The sequence below is a fragment of the Rhamphochromis longiceps genome, linkage group LG10, assembly GCF_057381845.1.
Source record: "Rhamphochromis longiceps isolate RC_006_pf linkage group LG10, R_longiceps_female_GT1.1, whole genome shotgun sequence".
NCBI lineage: Eukaryota > Metazoa > Chordata > Actinopteri > Cichliformes > Cichlidae > Rhamphochromis > Rhamphochromis longiceps.
Window position 1 is genome coordinate 9,275,024 of NC_140566.1, and position 21,230 is coordinate 9,296,253.

A 21,230-nucleotide genomic window follows, 5' to 3' on the forward strand; every position below is an offset into this window, starting at 1 on the left:
TTTATGTTGTATTTAGATGCCAACTGGTTAGTCATGTGCACTAGCTAGTTTTTTGGGATACAAGTGAGCACCATTAACACTTGAAAATGAAAACTCTGCATCATTTAACCTGTCATTTTTCTGCAGAAAATTGCACTCTTCTGTTTGTAGTTTAGCACAGCAGGATAAACAATACTACAGCTACAGATTGAATGTGCATAGCTTCTGATTCTGTGACTTGACGGTGACTGCTCTGTCAAAAAAAGGCAGACATGTCACTTGTACTTTATGCTTTATAAGAAAAAGGATGATCTTTGAGTTTGTCTGCATGATAGATTGTGTTATTTTGCACCTTTGAAGTGGTTAAGCATGACATTTTAGAGGACAACACTATGCTTTTTTTCCAGTATAAAGCACTGTCATTTTGGTCTGTGCACCCTTCCTTTTTGCAGAGCCATACTCAGGCACGCTCTCTGAGTAAATGGTCAGCAACTGTACGATAGGATAAGGGAGGAAGCCGAAAACAAATTCTGAGAGGGCAGATCTGCAGCTGTTCCAAGGACAGGAAAATACTTTGATAAGGGAACATGGACAATGAGTCCATGGCTGGACTCATTAGCCTAACATTTAAATGTTGTATTTATACTTTTTTGTTATACTGTGCCGTCAGTGCTGGTGCTTCCTCACTGTTACCTGAAAGAAATTTCCACCTGAGGTTGCCGTCTGGTTAGTATTCCACACACAAGGTGGGATATGTGGACAGGGGAGTAGCAGTATCTATATTGTTTAGTGGTGCACTTTAATGCAAGTTTCTGTCCATCAGGGTGACAGATTAGAAAGCTCTGGAACAAGCTTTCTAATTTTACCTTAATTGTGTGTGTGTTTGTGTGTGTGTTTGTGTGTGTGTTGGGGGTGGTGGCGGGGGTGGGGGGCTTTGTGGGCTGCCTAACAATGAGAAGAATACTTCAGGTTTCCTTACTTAATGGGAAAGTGCATTCCTTTTTTCTTTGTCACCACTTCAAAAACAGGTGGTGTACTTTACATTTCACAGTCACGTGCGGATTTTGAAATGGTGATTTGGTCGCCTGCAAGAGGCTGAAAACACTTGTTCAAGTGAGCAGGTGGGACAAAAAAGGACATCAGGACATGGTACGGATTAGGTCCTCTAATCTTACCTGGGAACGGTATGAAAATGGGCTGGATTCTTAGTGAGACACTTTTGACTTCTTAATTAATCAAGGAAGTCTGCAGATAGGTGAAAGCTGAGTAGTTGTTTAAATTGGTGCCACATTGGGAAGCAAGCAGGAAGAATTTCATGCATATTACTGTCTGCAGGTACCTGGAAATTTTAGCTTGACAACAAGAAAAGTCTGAGGTTAGACATTCTCACAGATGTCAGCATTGTTGCTGCTCAGCTCAATTCACCGTTGTCATCACCTCTGCCACAGAGGTGCGAGTAATTCGCCTGCCTGCCTGTTGCCTGCTGCTCTCTCCCCGCTGGTTCTCTCACATCTTGTCGGCTTTCTAAGACGATGCCAGCGTTGCTAAGCTAAACACCGACCCTCCCTCCCAACATGCACATAAGATCTGGAAGATGTTCTGTTTGCTTTTAGCTGCGATGTGCTTTGAGTGGCCACCGATTAGCAGCTTGTTGTCCCACTTTCTCACTTTCCTGCCCTTCCTATTTTCGCTCCCCTCATTGAAATGATAGAGGGGCTGTGTCCTGGCCCGGCTTGGTTACTGTAGGCATGTGGTGCTAACACAACCTTTGTGGTCCAGTTGGAGTTTGTCGTTAATGGCACCGCAAAACTTTTGTACCCAAACAGTGAGATGTCCATAGAGATACACTGCTCTAAAATAGGAACAGGTGGATTCTCAAATATTTGTGGATGTGTGAGGATCGTAAAATATGTCCCTCTTAGCAGGGTCTGCCTAATATTCCTGACTTATATATTTGTATGAAAAGTGGAAATGCAGACTTGGTTGCTCTTTTACATGTTACACAGAGGGAAATGGGGACAAACTTCACTAAGTATTACTCACATAAGCAAGTCTTTAACTCTAAATACTTGGTGCATGCATTAAAAAAGTAACCTGGTAACAACCCTGGAAAAAGCAGTAATGACCCTGAACATGTCACAGCAACCTGAAAGAAGACATGAAAGTGAGCCGTCATGCATAGTGAATAAACAGTACAATTTCACAAATCTTTTTTTGCAAAGGCTATAGTTAATGATGCTAACAAAAGAACAAACATCCAAGAGATCCAGTTTAGTGACTCTCATTATCGGAGGTGAGGCCTTCCAGATTGATTGCCTAGAGCTCTCTGTGTCTCGCCTGTCAATCTAAGGGGCACGCCCCCAGTCTCCTTCGTCTAAAATCATGTATTTACCAAACAGTTGTTGTGAAAAGGAAAATTAACCAAGAGAGGCTAAAATCATTTATTGGATCAGCCTGTAAACAGAGATGGCCTTTTAAAATGGGGACTCTGTGAGGAGTGACTCACTCTTTTTAGCAACTGCAGTTTGTGCCACTTTCACGCTGGCTTTATTTCTGCTTGAAGAACCCCACTAGCAAATTTTAGCAGAAATCACAAATAACTGGATTGTCTTTGATTTCTGGGTTTAATTACAATAGACCTATCAATGTGAAGAACGGGCACATGTTTTTGTAAATTACACCTGCTTCAAAGCACCTTAACTGCTCTCACCAGCTGCTGCTCCATTACTTAACTGTGTGTTCAATGGGCCAAACTACGCCAACAAAACTTCCTGCATGCACCTGCTACTGGTACTTGGTGGATCCTTATGCCACTGATCAAAATTAATTTAGTTTGTTATTTCAAGCTTACTGAGCTAATTGCATTTGCTTTTTAAAAAAACAACAACAACAAAAACCAAATCACTTTGCTCTGTGAAATCAGCTGAAAAGCATGTTTCCGTCAAACCAGGTTGAAATTTTTTACATACAAGTGAAACTTAAAATCGGCCCAATTTGCACATTAAGCAATGCATCTCAGCTTCTGAACACACTTGTTTACTAATAAAGCCATCTAATATATTCCCTGTAAGATAAGGCAGGGAAAAGAACATGTGCATTTTAACTTGCACGTGCATCATACATTTCCCCCATATTAGCATCTATGCACGCTAGGCTGTTTATGTGCTGCCTGAGGGCAAAATTCGCCTACCTTTCACATGTCTCCCGATTTTAAGGAATGAAAAGCGTTTGCGTCTCAAAGCGTTCATATTAGGGCAGCACATCTCTCATTTGTCACTTCAGTGGGAGCGTGTGAGGGTCAGGGTTTCATCGGGCTGTTGCTGGCACGCATGATGTGACAAAAATGCTGTGCTCAAAATAGGACGCTGTGTCATGCTTGCACAGAATGACAGAGCCCAGATAATGCTGCACTGTGCCAAATTTCTGTTATTAAAATGGCAACCACTTGGGAGACACCTTCGGTTGGCTGCTAAGAAGGGAAGGTGGGAGATGGTGTGTAGTTCCTTATCAGTTGAGATTTTTGGCGTTGCAGGCAAGAGTTCATCCTGCGTCCTCACTGAAGAGGTTTTTCCACATGAGGATGGCAAATAGGATGATGAGTGCTTAATGGCCCTGCAGTTACAACTGTACTATATCACTGCCTCTCCCTGATGAATGAGGTGTTCATAGGGCAGTAACTTATTATTACTGCAGTATTAGTCCTTTGATCTTCCAGCAGTTTTGAACCCTGGAGTTTTTTAGAAGGGTGGCTCGTCAAAATAGCTTAGCAGATGCGTTCGGGCCTGGTCTTGCCCCCGCTATGGGGAGAGGAGGCCTGGAGGTGTGCAGAGGCACCAATGTGCAGGAAAACCTGACTACAGAGACGCTGCATTTTGGTCCGTCTTGTTTGAATGGATCAAAGAAGTCGTTTATTATCGTATATTGTGGTTTATATTTATTTGGAGATTGATGATTCTTCTGTCTGCTGCAGAAGGTTTTATTGTGAAGGGGAAAGCCCGCTTTTATCTTCAAAGACTGTGAATGTAAAGGTGCTGTCCTTGAATCCCTGCTAAGGAGCCCCAATAAACCACAAGATGTCATTCTTGCCAGGGCATTCCTCTATTAATGACAAAGGCGAATGGTAAGTCTCAGAGTGAAACATGAAGAGGGAGAAGAGAAGGGAGCAGAGGAGGTGAATGGGTTGATTTAGGGGAGTGGCAGGCGAGGCCCAGAGGGCGACCCTCGATGACCCTGACTGCGCCTGCTTCAAGGTCATGTCTGCCGCGTCAGAAGCAGGGCTGCTGGCAGAAAAATTTGTTGCTTTTGATTTTCCTCTTTCAAATCTTTTTTTTTTCTTGTGCGGTCCCTCTCTGCTGCTCACATTCCCTCCTGTTTACCTACCTAATTCTCTTTCCACCATCCCATCCTCCATCGGCGTGTCTGGCACATCCCAGCTCTCATTGTGCAGGCTGAGCCGTTGGCCCTCTTTAAGATCTGCATTAGAATTTTGTTTTTATATAGCAGCAAGCGGAGGCATGTGGAGTCTCTTTTGAACTGCTTAGCAAACAGATGGAGGTTTTTACGCTGCCTTTATGAGATTAAGTGAAACATTCCCATAAAACAGAAATGTCTCCGTGTCCCTTCACCCTGCTCACTCTCTCTCTTTCTCTCTCTCTCTGCCTTCCATACCTTTTTCTCTCTTCATCCTTGTCTTTTTTTTTTTCGTTCCCCTTTTTTTTTTTTTTTTGGCCCACTGCAGGCTTGGGCAAGGGCAGCCTACTTCTGAAAGTGAAGTGGAAAGTAGACAGGTTTTTGTTACCAATAACTACTTCCCCAGGCAGGCGAGCACTGAGCATCTCCCAGAGTTTAGACCACAGTGGCAAACAGGTCTTGTGAGTCTGACACTTCAGGCAGAGAGATAGAGCAAGTTCTTTCTCTGCTGCAGTGTGAACCAGTTCAACTCTGGCTCAGGTTGGAAAGGCTCAAACGAGGTGTCATTGCTCTAGTGATGACTAGAAATTTAGGAAAAAAATTTCAACCCACAGGTTTAGGGTTAGGTGAGTGTCTAGTTGTCTAGTGCAGCAGTCCCCAACCCCCGGGCCTCGGACCGGTACCGGTCCGTGAGTCGTTTGGTACCGGGCCGCGAGAGTTGAGGCTCAGGTGTGAAATGTATGGTTTTCAAGGTTTTTATCGGTTTTCAGCGTTATTTTGTTATTGTTTTTATCGTTAACTCGGTTTTCCTGGGTCTTTTCACGTGTGTTATGAATAAATCTTCTTTTTTTTCGGTACCTGTACTAGTTTTATTTTGTTGTATTTATCTGCGACACCTTAAAGGCCGGTCCGTGAAAATATTGTCGGGCATAAACTGGTCCGTGGCGCAAAAAAGGTTGGGGACCGCTGGTCTAGTGTACTAGTTGAGTCACGCAGGCATTTTATATGTGAGCTGTCTAACCTTACCAAAATGCATTTGTTTGTGGTGTGAGTAAACATGAAAAGTTCATGCTGTTATTGATACAGTAAGCGTTTAGTGCTTTTTCATGGAGGACCAACTTAAAAAATTTTTATATATAGTTTTATCACAGTCCTCGTGACTTATTTTGAAGAGAAGCTAAAACCTGTTTGGTGGGTATCTAAGTGCCAGCTTTTTTGTTTGCTGGAAAAGTCCCTTTTCTTCGCAGCCTTAATTTTCTGGCTTGTGTGACGTTAACTTGGGCCTTCTGCGTGCAGTCCTGCAAGGGGATGATAACCAACATGACCTTTGTGGCCCTCAAAATCCAACTGACCAGTGGTGATGTCCCATCTGTGCAACAACCCCCCCCCCCCCAAAAAAAATAATCTTTAACTGTGCTTGGATAATTTAAAGAAATGGCAAGCTTTCTTGTAGTAGTCTTCAAGAAGCTTGGGGAACCAGCAGAATGCAAAACCTGCATATCTGCTTTCATTTTGATCTCACCTGCATTTCACAACACTGGCCGAAATGGAGCACAAATTATGACAGATGTAGGGGGAGGCCCCTACAAATACCTGTAGAAACTCACTGTTGTACCTTTCTCCTGGCCTAATCTGTACATATTCTTAATTTCAACCAACTTGGATTCATCACTCCATCAGACCTGTTGCCACTGATTTTCTGTCCAGTTCTTATGGCATTTGGCATTCCTGGATCCAGCTGCACACCAGCTGGATCTCAGGTGGTGTGCACCTGAGATCCAGCTCAGGTGTGCACCTGAGCTGGATCTAATAGCTCCTTTGGCTAATAGCTCCTTTGGAATCACCTTGTTGGTGCAAAAATACAATTTTATGTCTGTCAAACTGTGTTCTTTGACATTTTTCCTGAATTCAACTAAAGAAGTGTGAACAAACAATGATTTTTTTCCCCCAACAGACTGCTGGTAATAAATTGGCAAAAGATACCATTTAAAATTGGTTCACTGTTAAGTCATCTTTTATGTGTATATATAACACTGGTTCATCCCTTGAGTTAGGAGCCTTTTTATATTTGAATGATTCATAAGTCAGTTTTAAGTGGCTTAACAAACGAACAAAAATGAGCACTGTAAAAGGTTGGGCTGCTTAGAAGCAAAACATAAAGAAATGAGGGTCGGCTAAATATATGCATGTATCATATGTTATGTATTATAGGAATGATAAACACAACAATATAATATTGACATTGAGTGTTTTTGATGGGGGGGGGGGGTTATAGTCTTTAGCACATATTGCTGATGACATGTTAGAGGAATTGACTTTGTTCGTTTGGGTTTAAGTCATCCCTGAAAACGAAACGATTTCCATGTTTGTCTTTGTACTTCAGTCACACGTCTGGATATCAACACATAGAATCTGTAGGCAGGGGACAAGCTTTCCGGTGTCCCTTTGGTTGCATGTAGGCAAGTAGTCCATGTGGAGAGCAAAGGGGGATTCGCATGTAACACAATAAAAAGTGACATCTGCTTTTCAGTAGGTCTTTTTTTTTTCTTCTTTTTTTTTTAACCACTCTTCCTCCAGAGGCTAGGTGAACAGAGTAGCTGATCAGAATGAAATGGAGGCACAGCTCATTTTTGTGAACAAACACAGAGGATCATAACTAAAATGTGATTTGCATTGATTTACAGTAGTTGACCACTACAGAATGTCATATGGTATTCATGTATTGTTGTAGTAAAATAAAAAAAGGTGCTTTTTTTCAGCTTTTATTTGTACCTATGTTAACGTCATTTACAAGCAGTGTGTGTGTTCAGTTGTCACTGTGCTGCTTGTGTGTGTGTGTGTGTGTGTGTGTGTGTGTGTGTGTGTGTGTGTGTGTGTGTGTGTGTGTGTGTGTGTGTGTGTGTGTTTGCTCTGCAGAAAGACACGGCTTATTGCACAGCCTGTTCCAAGAATGAATTCCTGGAGGCTTACAAGAGCTGATGAATTAGATGGAGGGCTCAGGGCAGGAATGATGGGAGGGAGGCAGCTCTGCACTGTAGGAGGGGTGTCAGGCTCTCACTTACAGGCCTGATTAAATAACAGGATGCTTTATGAAAACAAGAACATTATCTGCCTCTTAAAAGGCCGGGAAAGGCCCTCTAATTGGCTTCCCCCGAGTCTCTGTGTTGCCGCCATCAGTAAGAGCTAGTCACCAAAGTTCTTTTTTAAAAAATGACCTAGGACTTTTTTTCAACCTCCTCTGCACTCATCAGTACTATAGGAAGGAATTTATAAACATACCGCTATTGAGCCTGCAAAAAGAGTGTCTTTTTTCCACTGAAAGGGGGATTACAGCTAGATGAATCTCTGATTAAGTGCAATGCAAACAGTAAGGAGATAGCGGCTCTTCTGTGGCATCAGAGGGCTTCTCATGTGGTAGGTTTCGCAGTTGAGGTTTACAAAAGGCCCCCCTAGATGTTTGGAGAAGAGCGAGAGGAAAGCATCAGAGGTGGGGTTTGGTATGTTTGTGCGTTCCCCGGTCTAGATCAGAAGAGTCCGCTCTTCCTCTTTACATCTCTCCACCTCCGTCAGCTAACCGATCTGGTTTACTTAATTATACTTATTACAGTCAAGTGCTGCTGTATATCATGATAGTTACAGCTGTAATTAATTTTTCATATGCTTGCGCTGCCTTAGTTAATTATAGTGACCTGTCAAATATAGTAGCACAGCCTATTACCAGAGATCAGACATATGTTTTAAGATGAATCAGAGGCCACATTTATGAATGCAGTTTTGTATGGATATAAGCATGTAAAAAAAATGTTACTCAGCTGATGATTTAAGATTTTTTAATCTTTCCTGTTCATCAGCTGATGTTATGCATCAAAATCAAACCAGTGTTCAGTACTGTCCAACTTCATTAGCTCATTTTACAAAGTGTTGCAAAGCAGCATGTGCAGAAAACTTGATGTGCATATTTTGCATGCTTGCAGATTTACCGCATGTGCAGTTTGGCAGCTGTTACACAGTGAAACCAAGATTTTGAAAAATATGTGATCCTTAAAAAAAATATGGGAGCACAAATGGGGGGAAAAGTCGCTAATTGCTGCCCATCAAATCAATAAGAAAAAGTTGGGTTGTTTTTTTTTGCTGTGATGCTGGATCATAATAAATCCAATAAGAACAGAAAATATCTAATAGAATGAGCTGCAGCCTTGCAATCACCCTTATCATGTAATGTAGCAAAATTTCATCTTTGCTGTCCCCTAGTGGTAGTGTAGAAATCCATGTAGGTTACGTGTGATTTGTTTTTTATTACTTCTTTCTTTTTTTACTGCATATTTCAAATGTGTATATGTATATACATTATGAACTGTGTGTTTTACCCTGAAAAGCTGGGGATCCTACCAGTGGTTAGTCAGGTGCTGGGATTACGCTTGCTTCAGTCAGATCAAATTAGAAGATCAGAAATGTTTGTTTCTCTTCTTCAAATCTGATGGTTGAACCAGGAGGTAGTTAGCAACGTATACAACAAAGTTTCTGTCATGGTAAATATTTTTCATTTAACACTGGAACTGAATAACTGATGTGACTGTGTTAATTACAAATGCTTGTTGCTTTCTCCCTGCTTTCATCTTCCATGCTTGCTCTCTCCTGGCTCTGCTTCTATATTTAGAGTACGGATATGTGAGTATCAGCCTAGAACTATTCTTCTGGAGCAGCACAGCTTATACTGGCTGGCTTTTCTACTTCTTGATACTCTAGCACACTGTTAACCCCCAACTAGACTTGTTGACTTTAAGGAGCAATCAGTGAGGGCACATAGTGGAGTCAGGCCTCGCGGCTCCATCATCACTGCATTACTCTCGCTTGCCCCCGCCCCCACCACGGGCTTTGGGCTGCTTATTTCCTTTGATGTCTGCACGATGTGTTTAACAAGCGATAGCGTATCAGATGACACTTGTCCTCCTCTGTCACCTTGTGCTTTGCATTTCAAATGTGTGGAGTAGTTGCAGCTCGGGCGACTGCTAACAAGGGAGGGAGGCCCAGCCTGACCCTCAATGCTGAGAGCTCTCAAAATGACTGCTCCCACCTCAAAACAGGCAGATCAGGTTCATAACTTTTTCCAGCCTCTCTCCTCCGCATGAGAAAGGTGGCCAAGCCCTGGTTCTGGATTTAATGTCTCTGTGTGTGTGTGTGGCACGATGAATGAGAGGCAGGAGGAGGAGTGTGTGTGATTCAGGCCCACCCCCTCGGGCTTAATACTTTTCTTGAGAACACAGAATCCACTCACCTGCCCTGACATGCATGCCCCCCTCCCCCCTTCCCTCCATACAGTAGCCCCCCCACCCCACATCAAAGTGCCGGTGTGAGTAATGGATACCCAGCAGAGCCACACCCTTCCCTCCTCTGACTGACTCCACTGCTGGTTCAGTCAGTAGCGAGCACCCAGCAATCAGCTCACTCACACACAGACATGTTATTCACACACAATTAGACTTAAATACACAGCTCCAGAGTTATAGCTAAACAGTGTTTATAGCAAAGGCTGTGTAGTTCTGGTTCAATTTGATGTAGTTTACACAAAAGAAGTCACAGCAATGCAGTCGCTTAAGAATGCGGTGTGGACACTGGGAGTTTGGATAAATGGACTTGAAACAAGCGGAGCGAGCGCCCACATTGTTCTTATTTTTTGCTAGAATCTTCATTCATAGATGTTTTTGCCACACAGTTTGATTGAAGTACCAACCCCAGTTGGATTTTTATCAGGTTAAAATGATGAAAACACAGATACTGAGATCGTCCACATGCCCACAGTCACGTAGTCCGTGTCGTCTTTTTAACGTGCACTATGTAAACTGAACTCAGTGCTTATATCCGAAATGAAAGTTTATCCAATATTTCATTTTGTGCTCGTAATTCGGTCACAGGTTAAAGCGTGCTTTTCTACAGTGCTGTTATTCAGAACAGGCCTCTGTTTTATCAACTGAGCCAAGCCAATGTAGCCAATGTAGATTTAAATGGGTCCAAACATGGGGAAAGTATTTCAGCTGCTAAATAAGTTAAAGAATCATCTGCCTGCCTGCCACGTGGCTGCCTACAGAGCTTTGTTATTAGCACAGGAGGGAAAAATACAGCCTATTTTTTACAATTTAGAATTCTCTTCAGGTACTTTACAGGTATTTTACACTTTACTGTTGTGGTCTTTTCCAGCTCCATATTTTTATTCTTGGCTTCTAGCTTTGTACCTGCAAATAGTCAGCTCTCAATGACATCACACAGAGCCAGGAACACACACAAAAAATGGCCTCATTATTTTGCACATTATGCCATGCTTGGTAGGAAAATCCACTGTCACACCATCCATGTGACATAAAATAACAAAACTCTTTAGGCCTATTAAAGGTTTTGAAGACTATCCCAAATCAGATGTCGATTTGAACACTGCACCTATAATAATCCCACCGCAGACTGCACCTGTTTTTCATGCAGTTTCGCCCCTTCTATCATCACCAGCCCCCGCCTCCGTCTGCTCCTCATTTAGCCGTGCGGCGTGTCCTGGTGCCTCAGTAATGGTTCCAGCGTGCCGGGCCGCTCAGGAGAAATGACAGAGCAGAGAGTCGGCCTCAGACCTGTAGGCCCAGAGCGCTGTACTCTGTCATTAGATACTTTAATGCAGCAGCACCACAGCTCGCCTCCTTCCTGGTTTATCTCGGGGGGGTTTTTTCTTTCTTCTTTTAGCCCTTTCACTTTCACTCCTTATTTCGGGGTGTAATTTACTCATGTGCTGGACGCTGTGGAAAGCCATGCTGGGATGTTAGACCTATGGACAAGTCATAAAGTTGGATTTAAACGGCGAATAAATTTCAACATCAGCAGGTTTATAAAACCTGAATAACTTTTTTAAAAAAAAACTCTGAATCCAAAAGTCAAATGTTATAGAGTTCAAAACTCTGAGTTTAATCAAAGACATTCGACTAATACAGCAGATGTTCCTTTACAGACGAGACTGAATCTGTGTGTCTCAACATTCCCCTCTTCATTTTCTCTCCATTACACTGACACATGGCTGCAGATGAATGGAGTTTGGCTGCTGGATGGGCCTCGCATTACACCCAGCACAAACACTGAGACGTTTACAAGCAAAGAGATCGTGTCAGGCGACAGAAAAATCCTCAGCGCGGAGCTGAGGACATCAGAAGAGCATAGTTTGTGTCTGCTCCGTTGAAAACACACTGTGATGCCAGGCCTGGCTTGCAGACAGTGCACTTCGTCTGGGATGTAAACAAAAACAGCAGGCCACCCACTGCTGGAGAGAGAAGATGACTGGCTCCAGCTGATGTTTACACACAATGAGCTGCAGTTAATATGGAGGTTAGATACGTGCCGCTCATAGTAAAGCGGGACATGCGCAGATTTTGGATTGGTTTGTTTGTGTGAGTCACTTTTTCCTGTTAGCTCCTCTCTTCTGCAACTTGAAGCCCACCTCATGTTGTATGATTGCAGCATTAAAGCATGTATTTATTTGCAGCTATGTATATTGTGTTTTCAGACAGTGTCGGAAAACCAGACTACAATTTATTAGGAGTAGGGATACATTGTTGGGAAAGTCTGGCCTAATATTATTAGAAGTGTTAAAAAATTATTTTTAGGACAAACTGATGTGATGAAACAGATCAATCTGACATCTGTAAATGTCACCTTATTTGCTGATGCCAGCAAGGCCAATATCGACATGAATGGTAGACCAAGGTATTGGTGCCTGATTACATACACTTTCTTTTTCTTATCAGCTTCTCCAGTTCAGTTTTGTGGGGAGCTGCCACATATATTGTTTAATCCCTTATTAAAGGGATTGTGGTATAAAGTACTGGATACCAATATTTGGAAGGAATTTAAAGTACACTTTTTATTCTATACATAATGTGAGCACAAAAACAATTATGCTGTGCATTTGGAATGCTTGTGTTGCAAGCGGCACAGTGTAATCTGAAGCTTTACTCTTTAAATTAGACTGTTAAATCACTGACACTACAGACCACTAATCAATACTACAGACATAGTAAAAAATCATCTGGTCCTCACCAGTTTCTAAAATTATTTAGATCTAATCCCAGTGGATTCCACTATTTTAACAAAACCCCCAGCAAAAATGCAGAAGCATTGTGTAGAAAACTAGCGTAAAGCTTATGGAGCCTCCTGTAGCAGCTTGAAGTTATTTGAAATGATTTTCTGTATGATTTAATCAGTCTCTCACATCCTCGTGGAGAAATTTTGATCCACTCTCCTTTTACAGTGCTGCTTCACTTCATTAAGGTTTACATATAAAAACATCACATAAGCGTTCAAGTTATAAACCTGTGCTTTTCATGCTGTGGAGATATGTGCTGTGAATAAAGAGCCTGCAGAACGAGCTCAGTAACCAGATTACATTTGCCTCTTTAGTTCTAGGTCGCTAGGGTTGAAAGCTTACCTTCATGACCTCACAGTGCCTCTCTCTGGCTACTCGCCCTCGGGTGTGTTTGTGTTTGTGACAGGAAGGCCCACATTACCTGCTGCCACTCCTCAGCGGCATCTCATCTGAAGTAATTACTCTCAATAAGACGCACCAAAAGCTTCACTCACACCCTTCTCCAACAATCCGTCATCGTTAGAAGTGGAAGCAGACTATTGTGCGGTCTGTTGTTTGTTAGTTTTTTCCCCGGTGACATCCCCGCTGTTTAACTCTGCAAACCACAGTCGTTGCTGCAATTGTTACGGCTCACATGCCAAATGGTGTGTAATCACATGTGCCAAGTTGCACTTCTTGAGGATGGGTGTTTACCTAACTGCAGCCATGTCTGTTTCAGTTCCGATCATAACGAACGTGGAGATGTTGAAACACTTGCATTGCTAGTCCTCTCAACTGTCTCATTAGAAGCAGACAAGTGTTTTCATTTCACTGCGCCAATAAAGTTTAAATATATCTCATATTAATCATGTAACGAGATCCCTCTCGGCCCGCTTCCGGATCTGTAGCTCAGCAGCAGCTTGTGGTTTCGCGACCACACTGTGGTAACACCACTACTAATACTGAGATATAATAAGACCACAGCAGCAGTCATTTGTAGAGCATATTATGATATATTCCCTAACTGGCCATAGTTAGTCTGAAGTGTGTGTGCGTGTGCGTGTGTGTGTGCGTGTGTGTGTGTGTGTTGGACCACAAGAGTAGTCGTCCCTGCATTTATCACCACGATTAGAGGATATAAACGCTCATAGCGGTGTAGGGAACGTTTGAAGCCCAGGTGAAGCAAATTCCCACATGTCAAGAGTCCAGCTTTTTTTTCTTTCTTTCTTTTTTCCCCTCCTTCTGTGTGACCACACTACATTTAAGGCTGATGCATGTACTAAAATTACTGTTCAAAAATTGTAGCACCAGAGCTACAAGCTACTTGACCTATTTCTCACTTAACTTAATTAATAAATCAAGTGAGTCGTGTTTTTCCACTTGAATTTCTTTTGTTAATGTTTTGTGTGTCAGTGTGCGTGCTCCTTCCTGCTCTGGGCCGGGGGCAGTAAGCTGGGAATCACTGTTGAAGGCTAGCCCGTGTCATTAGGTGTTTAAACTCATGTCTTGTCCTTATTAAGCATTGGCAGATGCCAAACACTTAAGAACATGTGATGAGACAGCTGCTATTTGGCGATGGTGCAGAAAGCAATTCTGGGCTTTTGTAGTGGAGCAATTAGATTAAAAAGGCAAAATTTAGAGGGGTATAGAAATGTAGGCTCAGAGAGCAGGCCTGACATGCACAGGACGATATAAGGCAAACCCAGCTCTGAGGACTTAGAACCTGGTCAGTAGCTCGGGTAGTATAGTACTCACGTGAGCAGTTTCACCGACTGCAATTTTCTTGACTGATTCTACAATAATAAAGAGAAACCCCCAACAGTACTTGGCAAGCACTTGGTGACAGTAGGAAGAAAAAACTCCCTTTTAACGGGAAGAGACCTTCAGCAGAACCAGGCTCAGGGAGGGGCAGCTATCTGCCATCAGTTAAGGGTGAGGACTATAGTTTTAAAAGATATGTTACTAGCAATATTAAATGACTAAGTTAACAGCGAGCCACAGATTCGACAACACTTGTTCTAGGGCATAGGAAGCTCTTTTTTGTTTTTGGTTTGTTTGTTTCTTTGTTTTTTGGGTAATCAATCTGTAGACAATCAGCAATATATACACCTGCCAAAGTACTCCAAACCTGCTTTGTAGTACTTTCTAATACAATTTCTAATAATCATGGCACAGACAGATTGCACTATAGCTACACTTTAGCTGGCAGTCAGACAAAATAATGCCTTCATGTTCACCATTAACACACTTGTAGTCTGTGTTTGGCTTCTGGAGTCAGCGAGAGCTCACTTTGTCTATGAGGCCTGAGTCTCATGACATGACTGCCACCCAGTGATGGTTTAAGACACTGACAGTCCGCTGTATATATGGCCTCTGAAGAACTCACACTGACACACTGCTGTCTCCCTGTTCTGTCCCCTTCAGGCTCGCATGGCACTGGATAAAGGAGCCCAAGCGGTGATCTTTGATATCAGAAACGATGCCAGTGCTGCTGCTGAGGTGAGTGTTCAGACCCTGCTAAAGCTAGAGTTGCCAATAAGGAAAAAGCATGCTGAAGTTTCACATTCAGTATGATGTTTCTGTCTCCTCCTGCTTTGTTTACTATCATATTTTTGTAACACACACACAGCTGCAAGAAGTAGACTCCCTTCCCCGTCCAGTTGTGCTGGTGGAGGATAATAATGCTAAGGAGCTGATGGATTTGGTCAACAAGAACGAGGAAGCCAAAGTTGTCATTGAGATCAAGATGGAGCCAAAATGGGTAAGCATGCTGGAACAAGCCGGATGCTTTCTGCAAAGCTGTGTAAATCTAAAAATTTCAATTGTCTTAGTTAAGAGGCAACTTTTTATCTATTTATGTCTTTTTAATATGAACCTAGCGAGTGTATAGTGCAATCTTCTTTTCCCTTTTCAGCCACATTATGATGTTGGCATCCTGCTCACCATTGTCCTGGCTATTCTCACCATCATCCTGATCTTTGCTTTCCGCTACAAGTGCAAGTCCAACAGAACTTTGGTGAGTGACAGCAGCAGTGTTGGTAGGAAAGCCCACTAAAATGGATTCAAAGGTTTACCTAACGCTCCTCCTCTTGTGCATGCAGGACTCCGTCCATCAGCAGACCATGCGGGCTATTAGTCAACTGGAGATCAAAATCTACAGCTCTCAGGGCTGCTCGGGCTCGCAGCGCCACCGTGCAGCCTGGGGTTCGGCCAGCAGCTCCAACTCGAGCCCCGTCTGTGCCATCTGCCTGGAAGAGTTCCAGGACGGGCAGGTAAGAGGAGAGGGTGAGGGTGCACATTGCAGCTGTAGATTTAAGCATCGCTTTTCAGTTGGACATTCTAAGAACCACCTCCTTTTCGTCCCAGCTTCTGAGGATCATTTCCTGTGCTCATGAGTTCCATAAAGACTGTGTTGACCCGTGGCTGCTGCAGCACCGCACCTGCCCGCTCTGCATGCACAACATCATGGGTGAGGACGAGCAGATTTCTAGTTGTTTTTTGGTGAAGCTGCTGCAGAAACTGATGGTTTTCTTTGACTTTACAAGACAAACAAAGTTTAACTGACCACTCTAAAGCATCCATCCATCCATCCATTCTCTTCCGCTTATTCTTGTCAGGGTCACGGGGGTCTGGAGCCTATCCCAGCTCTCTTAAGGCGAGAGGCAGGGTACACCCCGGACAGTTCACCAGTCTAACACATAGAGACAGACAACCATTTGCACTCACATTCACACCTATAGGCAATTTAGAGTTACCACTTAACCTAACCCCACTAACTGCATGTCTTTGGACTGTGGGAGGAAGCCAGCGTACCCGGAGGGAACCCACACAAACACAGGGAGAACATGCAAACTACACAGAAAGAGCCTGGCCTGATGGTGGAATTTTGTGATCCAGATCTTAAATCTAAAGCCTGATTTTTTTTAAAAATATTTTTTGCATATCATAAATGTAACATTCTTCTTAATAAGTGCTGTATTTGCCAGTAATTGCTTTATTTTACCTTCTGCTTTGGTTCACAGGGCCGGAGCGGCAGTCCCAGAGGAACAGACTCCAGCAGAACACAGAGCAAAGCCAGAGCTTCTTACATCCTCAGCCTTACAGCAGTCCCCACAACCATCCCTACCCCCAGCATGCTATCCCCTTCTCTATGAGGCCCCACTATCCTCGTGGACCCTCTGGACCTTATCCCAATCTGGGCCACTATAGTGGCTCCTCTCCCATGGAGACTCAGACTGTACGTTTCCTCACCAGCAGGCCGTTGGGCTCAGCCTGTGGGTACCACCTTCCCACGGAGGTTCCTGGGAGGCCCCACAGGATTGGCGGTAACTGTAGGACCTCCACCCACCACTACACCCCCCGCCGGTCCTGCTATAATTACCGCTCATCCTGCCCAGGCCAGCGCAGCGCATCCAGCTCAAGACTGCACCACACGGTCACGCCACAGACCCGTGGGGCACCTGCCCACAGCCGGCAGGACGAGGGAAGCTGCTCGGGTGGCAGCTACCGTACGGAGCGCAGCGGATACTTAGCTGACGGACCAGCGAGCGACTCCAGCTCAGGGCCGTGCCACGGCTCATCCAGTGACTCAGTTCTCAACTGTACTGATGTGTCCCTGCAGGGAGTTTATGGCAGCTGGTCCACCTTCCGTAGCTCTCTGAGCAGTGACTATGACCCGTTTGTTTATTGTGGACCAGGTCCCGGACATGCGCCCCGCAGGAACAGCCTGGAGGTTGGTGCCCAGGCCCGGCCCAGGTCCCTGGATTCTGTGGTGAACAAAGCAGGCTGCCCTGAAGAACAGCCACAGACTGTATTCAGCCACATCCACTACCACCGTCACAGACACCACCACTATGAGGAGGGGGAGCACAGCCAGGGTGCGAGCAGAGGTTCAGATGAGGAGCAGGTGGCCGCCACTGCCACAGCTGCACCTGCTGTTCCTGTCCTGGACAAAGACTCAACCGTGTCCCCTCCTAAGCACAGCCCCTGCCACTGCCCCAAAGCAAACTCCACTGATCGGCCTAGCGCAGGGCCTGAGTGTCCAGACCACGACGCCGGCAGCGCCGCAGGACCTCCTGTGCTTATGTCCCCAATCTCCTTACAACTCCAGCCCCACTGCTGCCACCAGGGACACGGACACCCTCCTGCTCCTCTCGGGAGAGTGGGAGGATGTGTGCTTGAAGGACCCTCTGTTCGCTTCCATCAGAATATGGAGCTGCAGGATGACCGCAGCATCCACATCCACTATGGTCAGGGCCCGGGCTTCTGCTGCTCTCCTCCTGAGCTGCACCCCACCTTGCTCCCTGTGCCCCTCATTCTGGACTCTGGTGGGATGGAGGACTGGCCTTGCTGTGCTGGGGCCCATGTTGTGTGGCAAAAACGGGTGCAGCAGGCCCACTCAGAGCCTCAGCTCCTGGGGCCTGGGACCTCTATGGACAGGCCACCCTGTAGGTTCCATCAGGGGCCTGCTGCTGAGTGCAACACAGACATTTGTTTATACTGCCAATCATTACAACACAATCAGGGTGGGTGTCACTTCTTTGTCATAAATGCCATTGCTAGCTGTGTGGTCTCAAACTAAAGCCTCTTTGTTTACTGTGTTTATCATCATAGAATGAACTAGAGCTTTTTTGTGTGTGTCCACAGGATCAGAAGAGGAGTCTGGAGTGTGAGAACGTATTGCATCCCCATTATCACACTGCTACACAGGAGCCAGACTGGACAAGCCTCTCATTGGCTCTCGTGTCTTCCACAGATGTCTTTCCACCAGCAGTGCCTTCACACAGATGATCCCCCAAGCTCAAACAATCAAACGATCGTCACTATTAAAAGTGCAATTAAGTGAAATTTTAGAGTCATTCTCAACCCTCTATGATATTTAATAGCAAAATATACTAAAAGGAATATGTGAAGATGAGGAAAACAAGTTCATATAGCAGAGAGGAAACGCCCTTCTTCTGTGCATTTACTCCTTATCACCTCGTAGGAAGAACGCCCATGCTATCACAAGTTCCCATGCTCCTTGGTGACAGCTATCGAATGGTCCTTGCTGAAGGTGTTGAGCCCTCGTGAAGTGAGACTCTGTCTCTGCAGCGTGTCCCAAACTCTCTTCTCTCACATAATAACTTGATTTATCTTAGAGGTACTTCATTTTCACTTCTTCGTCTTCCTTTGCTGAGTCCAGTCTCAGCTTGAGAGATGCTTTTCTCTCCAGCCTACCTCAGCTCAGATTTCTTAACACGCCTCAAACACGAGGTCCTTAAAGGTACTGCTGTAGTGATTTTATTTTTCCTTTTTATGTCACGACCATGTAGCTCCCACAAACTCAACAAAATCTCTCTGCAGTCTGACCTGTCCAAACAGAGAGGAAAGGTTGATGCTCAGCCCCTCAAGCAAATGAGCATTCACTGAGGTTGCTGAGCTTTGCATGGGCCTTTTGTTTTCACTATTACAAATATGGCAGCTGTATTTTTTCTTCTTTTTATTTCATCTGTCAAAATGAATAGATTTGACTGAATTATGTTATCGTCATTACAAGCTATCGTCTTGGTATTGTCATTTCTTTTGCCAGTGGTTACATCACGTTTGACCTCAGTGCTGTTAAACCTCCTGATCTGTGCACAGTGAACAGGCCTCAGCAGAAGGACGGTCATCTGCTGCTTTAAACTCATCACAATGTTGTAGCGTCCTCCACAGAGCTCATACTCTCCACTTGTCTTCCAGCACCTAAAGCTGTAGAAATATGCCTTAATAACTAGGTATCAGTGTAACTGGAGTAAAGCCATGCTAGATACACCTAGCAGTCCTGAACATCACTTTAAGGAGCACCAGTGTCCTTCTTTTGCTTTCCCAATGTGTAGATCCCGAGTAATGTCTCAGGAGCAATCAGACACTGGAGAAAAATCAAAATAAAATGCCCAAAGCGGTAAAATAAATTTTTTTTGTTATTTTAAATGTGCGTTGCCAATCTGTGCCAATCATGAAGAAAGTGCCACCTCAAATCATAAGACATCCACGCTGTGCTGAACACTTGATAGAATTAACTTTTAAACCTTTGTTACCTTGGTTTCCCATCTATCCTCCACAGGCTGTATCTAAAAATGGGCATAGCCCATGTGGAAGTGCCCTAAACCTTTTTGTAATGGCCACACATCCATCTTTTATGTAAAGCCTATTCTAGCCACTCTGATAGATAACAGTTGGCCTGACGCTATCAATAACAATGACCTGCTTCTTTTCTAATTAACCACAGGCTTCTTCTTGTTGTACCAGACTAGAAAATCTGAGATCAGAGCAGTAGGAATTGTGTTTTAGAGTGGAATTCCTCTCAAGGCTCAGCGAAAATGTGAAAGGATTTTACCTGCAGTCAGACTGCAGACTGAGCAGAGAAAGCATGGACATTGGCCATGTAACCAGTAGCACTTACTAAACTCTTACCGGTGCCTTATTCATGTAAACAGGAACACACTAAGCTCTTACCTGTCTAACCAAAGAGGCAACTTCTTGAACACAGTTAACTCTTAATATGTTGTGCCTTTCTTTTCTTTTCTTTTTTTTTCTGCTCCCACCCATCTTTTGGATCCCACTGTGTGCTCCCACTGACAAGAGAGGACATGCTAGAATAGAAGTGGAAATTATTTTTGGAAGCTTTTTTTTTTTTTGGCCTGCGGTCCCTCGTACCAATACCTCACTTTGAATGTGTCAACTCAGTGTCCTTTAGCTAAAGCATCAGGGTTTCCTTTTTCTGTCCAAATGGTCCCAGAGACTGAGATGGAAATGACTGAATGATAAGCAGCACTTTGGCTCAAGTAAATTTTATAGAAAAAGAAAAAAAAACAACATAAAACTTTATATAGTATTAATGGAAAGTAAGCCCGGAACCATCAGCACATGGGAAAAAAATTGCATTAAGTGATGCCACACAATATCTAGTGTGATTTCATCCTGTTCAAGATCTTTCTCTTTGTGTCATTTATGTGTTTGTATGTTTTTTTTTTTAATGTTTTGCAAGAATAATGAGCTGAAACTGCCTTTTCTAATAGAGTGGGAAAAAAAGAAAGTCCCTCCAGAACTTTAAGGGATATGTCAGTATATTTTGGATACTTTGTGTATAAAAAAAGCGAACAACAAAAACAAAAATGAAATAGTGTTGTATTTTATATATAATAGAACATTTCAATATAGTGACATGTCACTAATATATTTATTTACTAATATATTTATCCATTTTGCCCAGGTTTGAAAGTGGTTTCTGTATAGACTGAATGTTCCTATATGGAAACTGACCGGTGCCATCACAGATGTATCAACCTGTCTTCATTCCAATTATATGCAAATAAATTATTTTGAAATAAGTCCTCACTGCTCAATTCATTATTTTCTTATTCTTGTTTTGCTTGATATTGCTGTGCAATACTCCAGATTTTGGTACTGATTTTGATCTGATACCAAGTAAATACAGGGCCAGTATTGCTGATGCTGATACTGATACTCTCATTGTTAACCTATAAGGGGTTCGGTAGGGGAGAGCAGTGTGTTGTGATTTATGGGATGAATCATCATGAACTTGGCAAATTCTGAACACATTTTAATGACCACTAAATGATACGATATGATATTTATTTATCATATTTATCATTTATCTTCTTTCTTTCTTTTTCTTTTTTTACAAATGATATAGTGCTTATATTTATGCCTGGCCTGTATTATTATCATTTAAGGTACCCTACCTTCCAAGTTAAAATAAGCC

The 21,230-nt window shown here is 43.5% G+C and overlaps 1 protein-coding gene across 1 annotated transcript in view; it reads left to right on the forward strand.

Moving 5' to 3' along the window:
- rnf43 (ring finger protein 43) overlaps window positions 1-20,812 on the forward strand; it is a 117,486-nt gene extending 96,674 nt beyond the window's left edge. The window contains exons 3-9 of the mRNA XM_085420044.1: window positions 14,906-14,980; window positions 15,111-15,242; window positions 15,396-15,497; window positions 15,583-15,753; window positions 15,848-15,950; window positions 16,504-18,006; window positions 18,128-20,812. Of these exons, the coding sequence (XP_085276170.1) occupies window positions 14,906-14,980; window positions 15,111-15,242; window positions 15,396-15,497; window positions 15,583-15,753; window positions 15,848-15,950; window positions 16,504-18,006; window positions 18,128-18,153 (2,112 nt within the window). The 3' untranslated portion in view covers window positions 18,154-20,812. The remainder of the gene's footprint in view (window positions 1-14,905; window positions 14,981-15,110; window positions 15,243-15,395; window positions 15,498-15,582; window positions 15,754-15,847; window positions 15,951-16,503; window positions 18,007-18,127) is intronic.
- The last annotated feature ends 418 nt before the right edge of the window (window positions 20,813-21,230 follow it).